Source organism: Antechinus flavipes, chromosome 1 (genome assembly GCF_016432865.1).
Source record: "Antechinus flavipes isolate AdamAnt ecotype Samford, QLD, Australia chromosome 1, AdamAnt_v2, whole genome shotgun sequence".
Lineage (NCBI taxonomy): Eukaryota > Metazoa > Chordata > Mammalia > Dasyuromorphia > Dasyuridae > Antechinus > Antechinus flavipes.
Genome location: NC_067398.1, coordinates 72,199,367 through 72,213,236, shown reverse-complemented (window position 1 = coordinate 72,213,236; position 13,870 = coordinate 72,199,367). Strand labels below are relative to the sequence as shown.

The 13,870-nt window shown below is 32.9% G+C and overlaps 1 protein-coding gene across 1 annotated transcript in view; it reads left to right on the top strand.

The window, feature by feature from the left end:
- VWC2 (von Willebrand factor C domain containing 2) overlaps positions 1-13,870 on the top strand; it is a 194,300-nt gene that overhangs the window by 39,499 nt on the left and 140,931 nt on the right. Inside the window, exon 3 of the mRNA XM_051984374.1 lies at positions 13,575-13,704. Within this exon, the coding sequence (XP_051840334.1) occupies positions 13,575-13,704 (130 nt within the window). The remainder of the gene's footprint in view (positions 1-13,574; positions 13,705-13,870) is intronic.

Genomic DNA, 13,870 nt, shown 5'->3' with positions numbered 1-13,870 from the left:
TTTGTTCTTTTTGTTTTACCCAGAAACACCTTTTCCTCCCTGACTCGGGGCTTTTATCTACCCCAGTTTTTAATCATGCTGAGTTTGATAGTTAATTGTTTCCTATTTGGAACCATGCCCTTTTTCTTTCTGAAAACAACTGATTTCATGAAAACCAAAATCTGATAAAATTTTTATTTATTTGGTTAGACCTATGAAAACTAGTCAGTTGAAATTGACAGATTGGGAAGTCTCATCCTTACTCTTCTACTCTCTTTCCTTTTCATTTTTTTGCAAGGCATTTAGGGTTTTTAATTTGCATGAGGTCACACAGCTAGTAAATGTTAAGTGTCTGAGGCCAGATTTGAAGCCTGGTCTTCCTGACTCCAGGGCTGGTGCTCTATCCATTGCACCATGTAGTTGCCCCTTCACATTATTTCTTGCCTAGCACTCTATCTACCACAAATATTACTTGACTAAAAAATTCTATGAGGTTCTCTGGATTTTATTTTAAAACATAGGGGAAATAAAAAACAATGTAAGTATGTGGAAATGCATAGAAAAATGTTATCAATTTCACAGTTCTTTGAATTAGTACTTTTGACATTTTAATCCCCATTTTATGAATAAAGAAGCAGAGGTTCATTCCCGTACTATTAGAATCAGAGATGAGATTCAGATCCAGATCTTAGTATGTCCAGTGCATTGTCCACTCATTTCAGGCTGAATATGTGTATGGCTTTGATAGATTAATAGCAAAACAAGAATTTTGATATCTCTTTGCAAATTTGATTTATTATTTAAAATCATTTCACATCTCTAGATAATGATGAATTATCTGTTTTGTTTCTTAGTCATTGTTCATTTGGTAAATATTTAGAAGGTTCTTACACATGTGAGGTACTGTACTAGGCTCTGGACAGGCATACAAGTCTATCCTCTGCTTGCTTACACTCTACAAAGGTGATCGACCCATATAACACATCAAGAACCTTATTAGGTGTGTGACCATAGGCAAGTCACTTAACCCCAATTGCCTCAGGAAAAAAAAAAGAAGAAGAAGAAGAATACTACTAGGGAGAACATGAATGGCCTTGTTCAGGACCCAGAACTTAAATTGAGTCCTAATGGATTCTCAGAGGAAGAAGTGGTGTTCCAGATGTGATAAAGCACCTATGCAGAGAAGTAGAAATAAAGGAAAGTTTCTGAGTTCAGTGTCCTGCTGTTTGGCCAGTTTGGGAAAAAAAATGTGAAAAATGGATTAATGTGAAATATTTGGAAACAGATCTAGGAATCAGATTGTATTTTTTAAATTTTGGGTTGAATAGTTTGTGCTTTTACCTCAGAAGAGATGGAGAGCTATTAATTTTTTTTATCAAGGAGGTAACAGTATGATGAGTCTTATAAATATTAATATTAGCATCTAAATTCATAGAGAAGTTAAGAGAACTGCAAGAACAAATAAACAGCAAAACTATACTAGTAGGGGATCTCAACCTTGCTTTCTCAGAACTAGATAAAGAGAACCACAAAATAAATAAAAAAGAATTTAAGAAGGTAACTAGGATTTTAGAAGTTAGGTATGATAGACCTTTAGGTTCTATTGAATGAGGATAGAAAGGAATACACTTTTTTCCCAGTGGTATTGGATATTAAAAAAATCAAATGTGAAAAGGTAGAAATAGTAAATGCACTTTTTTTCAGATCTTAATGCAGTAAAAATTACATGTAATAAAGGGCCAGAGAAAAATAGACCACAATTACTTGGAAACTAAATAATTTAGTCTTAAAGAATGAATGGGATAAAAAAAAATCATAGACACAGACAATAATTTCATCCAAGAAAATGACAATAATGAGACAACATAACAAATCTTATGGGGATGTAGCCAAAGCAGTTCTTAGGGGAAGTTTTATATCTTTGAATGCTTACTTGCATAAAATAGAGAAAGAGAAGATCAATGAATTGAACATGCAACTAAAAAAGCTAGAAAAAGAACAACTTAAAACAAACAAATAATTTGAAATTCTAAAAATTAGCGATTAATAAAATTGAAAGTAAGAAAACTAGTGAACTAATAAGCAAAATCGGTTTTATGAAAAAACCAACAAAATAAACTTAGAATCAATTTGATTAGAAAAAGGAAAGAAGAAAATCAGATTGCTAGTAACAAAAATGAAAAGGGTGAATTTTCCACCAATGAAGAGGTAATTAGAGCAATAATAAGGTGCTATTTTGCCCAACTGTCTGCCAATAAATCTGATAATTTAAGTGAAATAAATGAATACTTACAAAAATATAGATTACCCAGATTAACAGAGGAAGAAATAAATCACTTAAATAGTGTCATTTTAGAAAAAGAAATTGAGCAAGCTATTAATTGATTCTCTAAGAAAAAATCTCTAGGGCCAGATGGATTTACAAGTGAATTCAATCAAACATTTAAAGAAAAATTAATCACAATACTCTGCAAAATGTTTGGGGAAATGGGGAAAGAAGGAGTCATGCCAAATTAGTTTTATGCAGTGCTGATACCTAAACCAGTTAAGGTCAAAATGGAGAGAAAAAATTATAGACCAATTTCCCTAATGAATATTGATGCAAAAATCTTAAATAAAATATTAGCAAAGAGATTATAGCAAGTTATCTCAAGGATAATATACCATGACCAAATAGGATTTATACCAGAAATGCAGAGCTGGTTCAATATGAGAAAACCTATTAGCATAATTCACTATATCAGTAACCAGACTGACAGAAATCATATGATAATCCTATGATAATTTCAATAAATGCAGAAAAAGAATTTGCCAAAATCCAACACCTATTTATACTAAAAATACTAGAGAGCATAGGAATAAATGGAACTTTCCCCAAAATGATCAGTAACATATATTTAAAACCATCTGCAAGCCTCATATGTAATGAGGACAAACTAACCATTCCCAGTAAAATCAGGGATGAATCAAGGTTGCCCACTATCACTATTATTATTCAATATTTTATCAGAAATGTTAGCTTTAGCAATGAGAAGGAAAAGAAATTAAAGCAATTAGAGTAGATAATGAAGGAAAAAATTAGCACTCTTTGCAGATGATATGATGGTATACTTAGAGATTCCTAGAGAATAAACCAAAAAACTATTATAATTAAAACTTTAGTAAAATTGCAAGAAATAAAATAAATCCACATAAACCATCAGCATTTTTATATATTGCCAAAAAAAGTCCAACAGCAAGATATACAAAAAGAAAATCCATTTAAAATAACTATAGATAATATAAAATATTTTGGACTCTTCCTAACAAGGCAAAGTCAGAAAATATATAAACACAATTACAAAGTACTTTGCACACAATCAATTTAGATCTAAACAATTGGAAGAATAGCAAATCTTCATAAGTAGGCTGAGCTAATATAATAAAAATAACAATTCTACCTAAGTTAATCTACTTAGTCAATGCCATAATAATCAAAGTGCCAAGAAATTACAGAGCTAGAAAAAATAATAATAAAGTTTATCTGGAAGAAGAAAAGGACAAGAATTTCAAGGGAATTAGTGAAAAAAGTGCAAATGAAGGTCACCCAACTGTATCAGATCTATACTATATTATAAAGAAGTGGTCATCAGAACCATTTGGTATTGGCTAAGAAAAAGAGTAGTTGATCAGTGAAATAGATTATGTTCCCAAGACATAATAAATAGTCAATGAGTATAGTAATGTAATGTTTGATAAAGCCAAAACCCCAGCTTCTTGGATAAGAACTCATTATTTGAAAAAAAAATTTCTGGACAAATTGGAAAATAGTATGACAGAAACTAGACATTAACCCACATCTAACATCCTATACGAAGATAAGTTCAAATTGAGTTCATGATTTAGACATAAAGAGTGATATTATAAGCAAATTAGAGTGGCTAAAGAACTAGAGTATCTTATGAAATGCAGAATGGATAATCATGATTATATTAAGTAGAATAAGTTTTTTTGTTTGTTTTTTATTTATTTTTTATTAAAGGTTTTTATTTACAAAACATATACATGGGTAATTTTTCAACATTGACCCTTGCAAAACCTTCTGTTCCAAATTTTCCCCTCCTTCCCCCCCTTCCCTAAATGGTAGATAGTTTAATACATGTTAGCTATGTTACAATATATGTTAAATCTAACATATGTATACATATTTATACAGTTATCTTGCTGCACAAGAAAAATTGAATCAAGAAGGAAGGAAAAAAAATGAAGAAAGAAAACAAAATGTAAGCAAAAAAAAATGAAGAAAGAAAACAAAATGTAAGCAAACAGCAACAGAAAGAGTGAGAATACTATGTTGTGGTCCACACTTGATTCCCATGGTCCTCTCTTTGGATGTAGATGGCTCTCTTTATCCCTAAAGCAGTGGAACTGGTTTGAATCATCTCATTGTTGAAGAGAGCCATGTCCATCATAATTGATCATCATATAGTATTGTTGTTGAAGTGTGTAATAGTCTTCTGGTTCTGCTTATTTCACTTAGCATCAGTTCATGTAAGTCTCTCCAGGCCTCTCTGAAATCATCCTGTTGGTAATTTCTTACAGAAAAAATAATATTCCGCAACACTCATATATCATAATTTATTCAGCCATTCTCCACCTGATGAGCATCCCTTCAGTTTCCAGTTTCTTGCTACTACAAAAAGGGCTGTCACAAACATTTTTGCACATATAGGTTCCTTGCTCCCCTTTAAGATCTCCCTAGGATATCAGCCCAACAGAAGAACTGCTAGATCAAATGGCATGCATAATTTGATAACTTTTGATATTTTCTTTTCTTTTTTCATTTTTTTTTGTTTTTGTTTGACTGATTCTTGAAGTCTTATTGAGTCATTCACTTCTATTTGTTCAATTGTAATTTTTAGTGTATTATTTTCTTCAGTTATCTTTTTTAGCTCCTTTTGTAATTGGTCAATTGATTTTTTTTTGGTTCATTGCATTCTTTTTCTATTTCACAAATTTTGTTTTTCAGTGAATTAGTATCTTTTTCATATCTCTTTTGTAGGGCATTATATGTTTTTTTCCACTCCTTCTTGCAATGATCTCATTTCATTTCCCCACTTTTTTTTCTAACTCTCTTTTAAGATTCTTTATGCAATCTTCCAAGAAAGCCTTGTGAAATGGGAACCAGTTCATGTCTGGGAGTTTCATCTGGAGTTAATTTGCCTTTAGGAACCTCAGGCTTTGAGGTCTGTTCTCTCTCTTCATAAAAGCTGCTTATAGTGAGAGTTCTTTTTAGTATTTCGTTCATTTTAAGGCTTGAGATCTGTTCAATGCAAAGGAGTGACAGCTGCTTTAATTTGCCCTGGGGCAGTTCTGCTGATTGATTTCCAGTGCTGGGTAATGGTGGCTAGGTCCAGCATTCTTCTTACAATTTGCCTTTTGTAGCAAATCTGCCAAACCACCTGCCTGCAACCAGGACAGAGTAGTCTAAGCTCACAGAAGATTTCCAAGTGCTTGGAAGCTGCAACCCTCTGTCTCCCCGTCCCACCTCTTTTCCCTGGTCTCCTGGTGATGTGGTTTGGGCTCTTCACTGTCTCCCTGTTCATTTGAAACAGACCTGTTCTGAAGTTCTTCCAAGGTATATTCTGGGAATGTGTTGTTCTCCAAATATTTGTGAATTCTTTGAGTCCAAAACCAGTTTAGAGGCTTAATCTGCTGTTGGTTTGAGAGAAAGTCAGAGGAGGTGACAGAAAGTTCTGTCTGCTCTCCACCATCTTGTTTCTGCCCCAGTTGAAAAGATTTTGTACAAAGAAAACCATTGTGCAGACAAAATTAAAAGAGAAGCAGAAAACAGGGGAAAAACATTTTTACATACAAGATTTCTGATAAAGGCCTTATTTCTAAAATATGTAGAGAATTGACTCAAATTTGTAAGAATACAAGCCATTTTCCAATTAATAAATGGTCAAAGTGTATGAACAGACAATTTTCAGATGAAATTAAAAACATTTTAGTCATATGAAAAAATGTTCTAAATCATTATTGATTAAAATGCAAATTAAGACAATTCAGGTACTACACACTTCTCAGATTGGCTAAAATGACAGAAAAAAATAATGATAAATGTTGGAGGTGATGTGGGAAAACTGGGACATTAATATTTTGTTTGGTGGTGATGGGAACTGATCCATCCATTCTGGAGAGCAATCTGGAACTATGCCCAAAGAGTTATAAAACCATGCATACGACTTTGGTCCAGCAGTGTTTCTACTGGGCCTGTCTCCTAAAGAAATCATAAAAAGGGGAAAAGAACCCATATATGCAAAAATGTTTGTGGCAGTCCTTTTTGTAATGGCAAAAAACTGGAAACTGAATGAATGCCCATCAACAGGAGAATGGCTGAATAAATTATGGTATATGAATATTATGCAATATTATTGTTCTATAAGAAACAATCAGCAGGATGATTTCAGAGAGGCCTGGAGAGACTTATATAAACCGATGCTAAGTGAAGTGAATAAAACCAAGAGAACATTGTACACAGCAATAAGATTATGTGATGATCAAGTTTGATAGACATGGCTCTTCAACAATGAGATGTTCCAATAGACTTGTGATGAAGAGAGCCATCTGCACCAAGAGAGAAGACTGTGGAGACTGAATGTGTATCATGACATAGTATTTTCACTCTTTTTTTATCATTTGCTTTCATTGTGTTTTCTTTCTCTTTTTTCTTTTTTGATCTGATTTTGCTTATGCAGCATGATAATTGTGGAAATATGTATAGAAGAATTGCACATGTTTAACATATATTGGATTACATACTATCTAAGGGGGTAGGGTAAAGGGAGGGAAAGAAAAATTTTGAACACAATGTTTGGCAAGAGTGAATGTTGCATATATTTTGAAAATAAAAAGCTATTACTTAAAAATAATAATATTTATTAGCTCTGTAGATGGATGAAGTAGATGTATGAGAGACTAAAAACAGAAAGACAAGTACAGTATCTATCCTCAGGAAACAGAGATTATTACTCTGTTTTACTCTGTATTATGCTGATAGTTGATAGTTATGGAGTTGATAGTTGATAGGAGTGGAATCTGAAACCCTCATATGTTAAAATATTTCTAGTCTCTAGGCATGTACATCTGACTTTTATATAGAATATCTAAGACTATAATACCTTTATATATAGGACTCTATGGACCAGGGATGTCTCCTATGCAGTCAAAAAAAAAATCTCCTTATCTAGAGCTATCAAATGCCAGTAATAATGAATCAATATTCAATGGAACATCTGTTCTTTGGCCAATTTATTTCATACCTATAACCCATCCTGAATCTCTTTCCTGTGCTCAATGTTTTGAGATATTTTGCCTTTATAGTCATGAGGTGACAACTTGAACTAGAAGCTACTCTTTCTATTTGGGAATTCATTGTGATATAATGAAAAGTATATTCTTTCCGTAATAAGGAGATACATGTTCAATGTTTCTGATACTAACTAGTTGGGTGAACATGGGCAATTCATTAATTCACCTAACCTCTCTGATCTTCAGGTTATTTTTCCCCTTCTGGAAAAATGTATGTAAGTATATACAGACTTAACTACTTAATGTTTATTATGAGGAATATGCTTTGCAAAGTACTCTGTAAATGTGAGCTTTTATTTATTTATTTTTCTCTAGCTGTCTACCTACCCCATCAGTGCAGCTCACTACTTTATAAAAGATATGTAATTAGAGATCTCAGCAAATATATCATGCTTAAAAATACTTAAAAATAAACAAACCAACCAAAAAACTCTACAACATACCTAAGTAGACCTTACACCTTAGATTTCTAGTAAGGGGAAGGGTACTCCTTCTTGAAGGAAGTTGGTTCTACTTTGGAGTAACTCAACTTTTAGAAAATCTTTCTTCCTTTTTATAAATTGCTTTTAAAATTATGATCTAACTTAAACCTTACAACAACCTTAGATTTTCCTTTTTTTCAGCTTTTATCCAGTGATCTCAATCAAGTAGAGTCAAGTAGAACAAGTTGGAACCACAGGACAGCTCTTTAGATTTTAAAGATGTCTTTTATGTCTTCCTAAACCTTCTCTTTCTACAGCCCAAGTAACCCCAGTTTCTTTAATCAGTTCTTTCTTCCTTCGTGATATAGTTCAAGCTTTATCTTCTTTATGAGTCTTTCCCCATCTGCTAATGACTTTGCTCCCAAACAATTTTATATTGAACCACTTTATGTTTGTATAGATATAAATATTGATAGGTAGATATGTAAGATATTCACACATATATTTGTATTTATTTGTACTGTGTTAATATTTCATATATTGACTTACATACCTGTTTCCATTAGCTGACATTCTAAAGAAGAAGAAAAAAATTTAGATTGTCTAATATAGAATAGATACTTTATAATTCTTGTTTATTGATTAATTTCAACATCTTTCACAATCCTCGTTGCACTCCTCTGGCTTTCTCCAATTTACCAATATCTTTAATAAAATGGGGCTCTCAAAATGAAATAGAAGACTGCAGGTAGGATCTGACTAGGGTGAGAACAGAAAGATAATTTTTTCCATTGTTCAGGACACTACATTTCAATGTAGCCTAAGAGCTCATTAGGTTTATTAGGTGTTCTATAACACTATTAACTCACATTGATTTTTCAGTATACTAACCACTTCCCAACCTAGATCATTTTTTCAGTGCTGTCTAACTTTGTCCTGTTCATATTGTACTTGCAAAGTTGAATTTTAAACCTGATTATCATTGTTTTCCCTATTACATATCGTTTTATTAGACTGAGTCTATTTTAAAGCCTTATTCTTGTTGTTTAGTGTATTAATTATCTCTCCCATCTTTATAGGAGGAAGGGGAAAATTTATATATCACCTATTATGTGTTGGGTACCATGTAGACATTTTACAAATATTATGCTATTTGATCCTCACAACAATTCTGGAGATAGGTGCTATTATTATCTCCATTTTATGATTGAGGAAACTGGAGTAGAGCTTAACTGATTAGCCTGGGATCACACAGCTAGGAAGTGCTTGAGGTTAGATTTGAACTCATCTTCTTCACTTTAGGTACATTGTGGCTCTATTTACTATGTCCCCTTTATCTTAACTTTGAGTTTGATGTGAGCTATTTATCCTTTACTATATGATTGATTTTTTTATAATGTCAAAGAGCACAGTATAAAGAACAGATTGCTGGATAATTCCTTGGAAGACAGCCTTTGTTGACAATGACTAAGCAATTGATAACTCTTCAGTTCTAGCCATATAGCCAGTTTATAATCTATTGAAATCTAGCATTCTCTATTTTACATATCTCCTCATCTTTTTTTCCATTTTCATATTTTTATTTTATTTTCTTGTTTTTAATTTATTTATTGTATTAAATGCAAAATAAGAAAAAAAACAGAATAGAAAAAGACAGAAAAAGAAAAAAACAGAACACTGTCATGTGCCCAGCAGAACATCAAGGGAGTATTCAAAATATATAACAATAAATTTCCATTTCAAGAAAGCATATATAATAATAGAAAAAATCATATTTATGAGTGTCCAATTTTTCTTCGCTTCCTTATACATTGTTCTTTTGTTCTCTAGGATGCACTCTTTTTACTTTATTCTCTTGTTCCCTTTTCATTCCCTTCTCAAGTAGTCTACAATTAAGCACAGATAAACTTACATATACATATATACATGTACATACACATACATATATATTCACACACACATATATATACCTACATACATGCATTCATAGAGCTACATGTACATATGTGTATGTGTGTGTGTATATATATATATATATATATATACATACATATATAAAATATTCAGATATATACATACTCATTTACCCGTATGTAAATGAGCATATAAAATTAATAATATTTTGGCTTTCTTATAATGTAGATTTCTCACTTGATTGAATCTTTAAGTTTTAATTTGCCTAAGATCAAAGATTACTTTTTTCCTAATAAATTCTACTTTTGATCTTTGTTGTAGTATTTGTACATATCTCTTCTTCCTATCCCTGCTAACTCTTCTACTTTAATTCTGATCCTTAATTTGCCTTGTTATTACTAAACCTCCCCCCACCTATGTATCCCTCCTTTGTCTTCTTCCCCATCTTTTGCTTTTCCTTCCCGCCATGTCTTCTCACTAACTACATTATAGAATTTGGAGGGTACTATAACCTTCATGGTATATACATAGTATTGCCTATTTAACTCATTCCTGGTATAAGTAGGTTTTCACAAGTTTACTTTTCCCTTCTAATGCTTCTGGGTCTATTCTTCTGCACCTGATTTGTATTAGATAATTATTATTTTTACCTTTTCTTAGATGATTTTGCTTTTTAAGAGTCAGATCACATTCAAGTCTGCCCTAATCTTTTGAGCTATCCAATTGCTGATATTGATATTAAATTTATGGTTTATATTTCCATGAAAAAAAACAAATAATATTTCCACAAATAATTTGGAATTAATCTTTGATATTACTCTAATGTGTTAAATTTTCTATTGAGTTTGGGTTTCATTGAAAGAAAATCCTGAAAATCTTTAGGATTTAGAAATACTAAAAAGTTTGTCTAATGTCCCTTTTTTTCATTCAATATTATGGATAATTTTGTTGGATATGATATTTTTGCCCACAGGCCTAATTTTTTTTTCTGGTATATAAGATTCCAGGATTTATGGTCTTTTATTTTGGCTGTTGCTAGGTACTGTTCAATTCTAATTGTAGCACCAGGATATTTGAATTTTTTTTCTTGTTTCTTGCAAAATGTTATCTTTGATCTGGGAGTTTTGAAATTTGGCAGTAACATTGCTATGTGTTTTCTACAAAGGATTTCTTTGATGCGATGATTGGTGATTTTAAAAAATATTTCTACTTTCCCCCCATGTTCTATCTCCCCAGGACAATTTTCTTGGATTATTTATTTTTGCATTGTATCAAGGTTCTTACTTTAGTCATAACTTTCAAGTAGTCCAATTATTCTTCTATTTTCTCTTTTTGATCTATTTTCCAGATCTGTTGTTTTTCTTATAAGATTTTTCACATTCTGTTCTATTTTTTCATTCATTATATTTTGTTTTGCTATTTCTTGGTCTAAGAATAAGGCTTCCCCTTATTCAGTTCTTTCATCTTTAAAACTCTGTATTTCCTTTTCCAGTTGGTTAATCTTTTTTTTTTCGTAACTTGTTTTTCTTGGATGGTTTTTATTTTTTATTTTTTATTTTTAATTTTCCTCAATCTCTCTCATTTGACTTATAAATTCTTTTTTGAATTCTATAAATTCTCTCTGGACAGGGAGCCATTTCATGTTATCCTTTGTGACAGAAGCTCTTTTTTAGTTCAGTGTCCTCCACTAAAGATGAACTTCCTTATTCCCAAAGTTTTTACGTTTGAATTTTTTCTTCTTTGCCTGTTTTTTTTTTTTTTTTGAATGAGAAGTATTAGTGTGAGCATCTCTAATCCTAGGATATGAGGGATGGTGCATCTAGCTTCATTCAGCTCTCCTCTCTAATCTAGAACCCCAAATCAAAAGTGCAGGCAGGTTGCATCCTCCCTACCCCATTGCATCTGCACTCATCTATGTGCTTGGTTCCCTAGGGCATTATCTCAGCAGCTCAGCTGAACCTGTTCCTAAATTGTAGATTCCCTCTTCTTTCTGGACTCAGACCCACTTCAAGTAAGCAAAAGAACTGAAAGTTTCTGTGATTCTTTTTGAGGCTCCAGACAAACCCAGCTAGCCCAAAGAGTCCCCACTTGCTGTTTCTGCAGAGCCAACTCAAAGGTTTTGCACTTTACATTGGTTAAATCCTATTCTGGGATTTTTCTTTCTATCTTGGGTTGTCCCAGAAAATCCCCTGTTCAGCCCCAAGTCTTCTTGGTTTTTCATCAATCTATGTTAGCTCTGAGGCACAAATTTGTTCTGTTTGTAGAGGAAATTTGGAGAGCTTGAAATTTACTATTTTCCCAAAATTCTCCCCATCCAATTCATCTTTAAGAGTAGCATAACAGATTTTGTCAATTGTCTTCCTAAAATTTTAGTGAATCGTGTGTTCCACATTCTCTCAATCTAATAGGCTAATAATCCTTTCCCCTTCTCCCCCCCCCCTGCCACCCCCCCCCCCCCGCCCAGGTAATTATATTTAAGTGACTTAGTCAGAGTCAGACAACTAGGAAATGTTAAGTGTCTGAGACTAGATTTGAACTCGGGTCCTCATAACTTCAGAGATGGTGCTCAATCCACTGTGTTCTCTAGCTGCCCCACTAATAATCTTTTTAAAAGGAATTTTTAGATAGCTGGCATTATCTAATATTGATGAATAAATTCTACCTTGAAGTTATAGCTTCAGTTTCTAAATGGTCACTAACTATTCCTTTAAAAACACATTCTAGATTTCTGCCAGAAATTAAATTCAGGCTCTCTGTTCTATAGTCTGCATACTTCAGACTGTGCAGTATGCAGTACAGTGGAAAGCATATTGTACTTGGGATTGAGAGGGGCATGGGTCCAAATGTGTGCTGTCATCAATAGTTATTAGCTTTATTTTTGTTGTTCAGTTGTTCAGTTGTGTTCACTTCTCTGTGACCCTTGAGGTTTTTTTGGCAAAGATTTTGTTGTTGTTCAGGTTTTTTTTTTTTCATTTGGATCTGACCCTTTTGGGGATTTCTTGCCAAAAACAGTGAAGAAGTTTGCCATTTTTTTCTCCAGCTCATTTTACAGATGAAGAAACTGAGGCAAATATAATTAAATTACTTGCTTAGGGTTACATATCTAGTGTAGGAAGTCAGAAGTCTTCTTCATCCCTCAGCAGGTGCTCTATCTGTTGTGTCACTTAGCTGCTCCCTTGGCAAAAAGTACTTTCTTTTGTGTGTTAAGGCAAACAAATTAAGTGACTTACCCAGGATCACACAACTAGTAAGTGTTTAAAGCAAAATTTGAACATATTTCTTATTGACTCCAAGCTCAGCTCTCTATCCCTTGAGTCACTTTGCTGCTTCTTAAGTCTATGTTATTATTAATTTGTTTCACTCATGTCTGACTCTCTATGACCCCATTTCAGGTTTTCTTGGCAAAGATAATAAAGGGATTTGTCATTTTTCTCTCCAGGTTATTTTACACATGAGAAAATTGAGACAAACAGAATTAAATGTCTTGCCTAGGATCACAGCAAAATTAAGAGTTGGATTCATGTTTTCCTGACTACAGGACTGGTGCTGTGTCCATGTTGCCACTTAGTTGCCCTATTAACTCTGTAGTCATGATTAAATTTAACTTTTTTCTAAGATTTGCTTTTCTCATCTGCAAAAAATAATTTGATTGCTGTACTCACCTCTTAGAGTCATTGTGAGGAACAAATGAGGCTAAATAAACTTTGCAAACCTTAAAATGCATTAAAAATACAGCTATTATTATTTTTGTTATTATTGTTGTTATTAGGGCCCTGGCTTTTTTCTGGAAGTTAGCCACTTCATTGAATGAGGAATAAGTCTGCAAAAAACATGGGGTCTAGGCTTATTCATAATCAAATAGCATTTGTTGAAGGAGTAACTTGAATGAATGGGTTTGTGTTGCAGGTCTCTCCCTGCGAGAAATGCCACTGTGAAGCCAACGGTGAAGTACTGTGCACAGTGTCAGCTTGTCCTCAGACTGAATGTGTGGACCCTGTGTATGAGCCAGATCAGTGTTGTCCCATCTGCAAAAATGGTAAGTTCAACAATGATTTACAAATTCTATTTTAGTGGACTAGTGTAGCATCTACATGTGTGTATATATGCACATCTCATGGGTATGTGAACACACAGTCATTTAGAAGAAAGATCTTTTACTCTTAATTAATTTCATGATATCCCAGGGAAGGCAAAACTTTCTA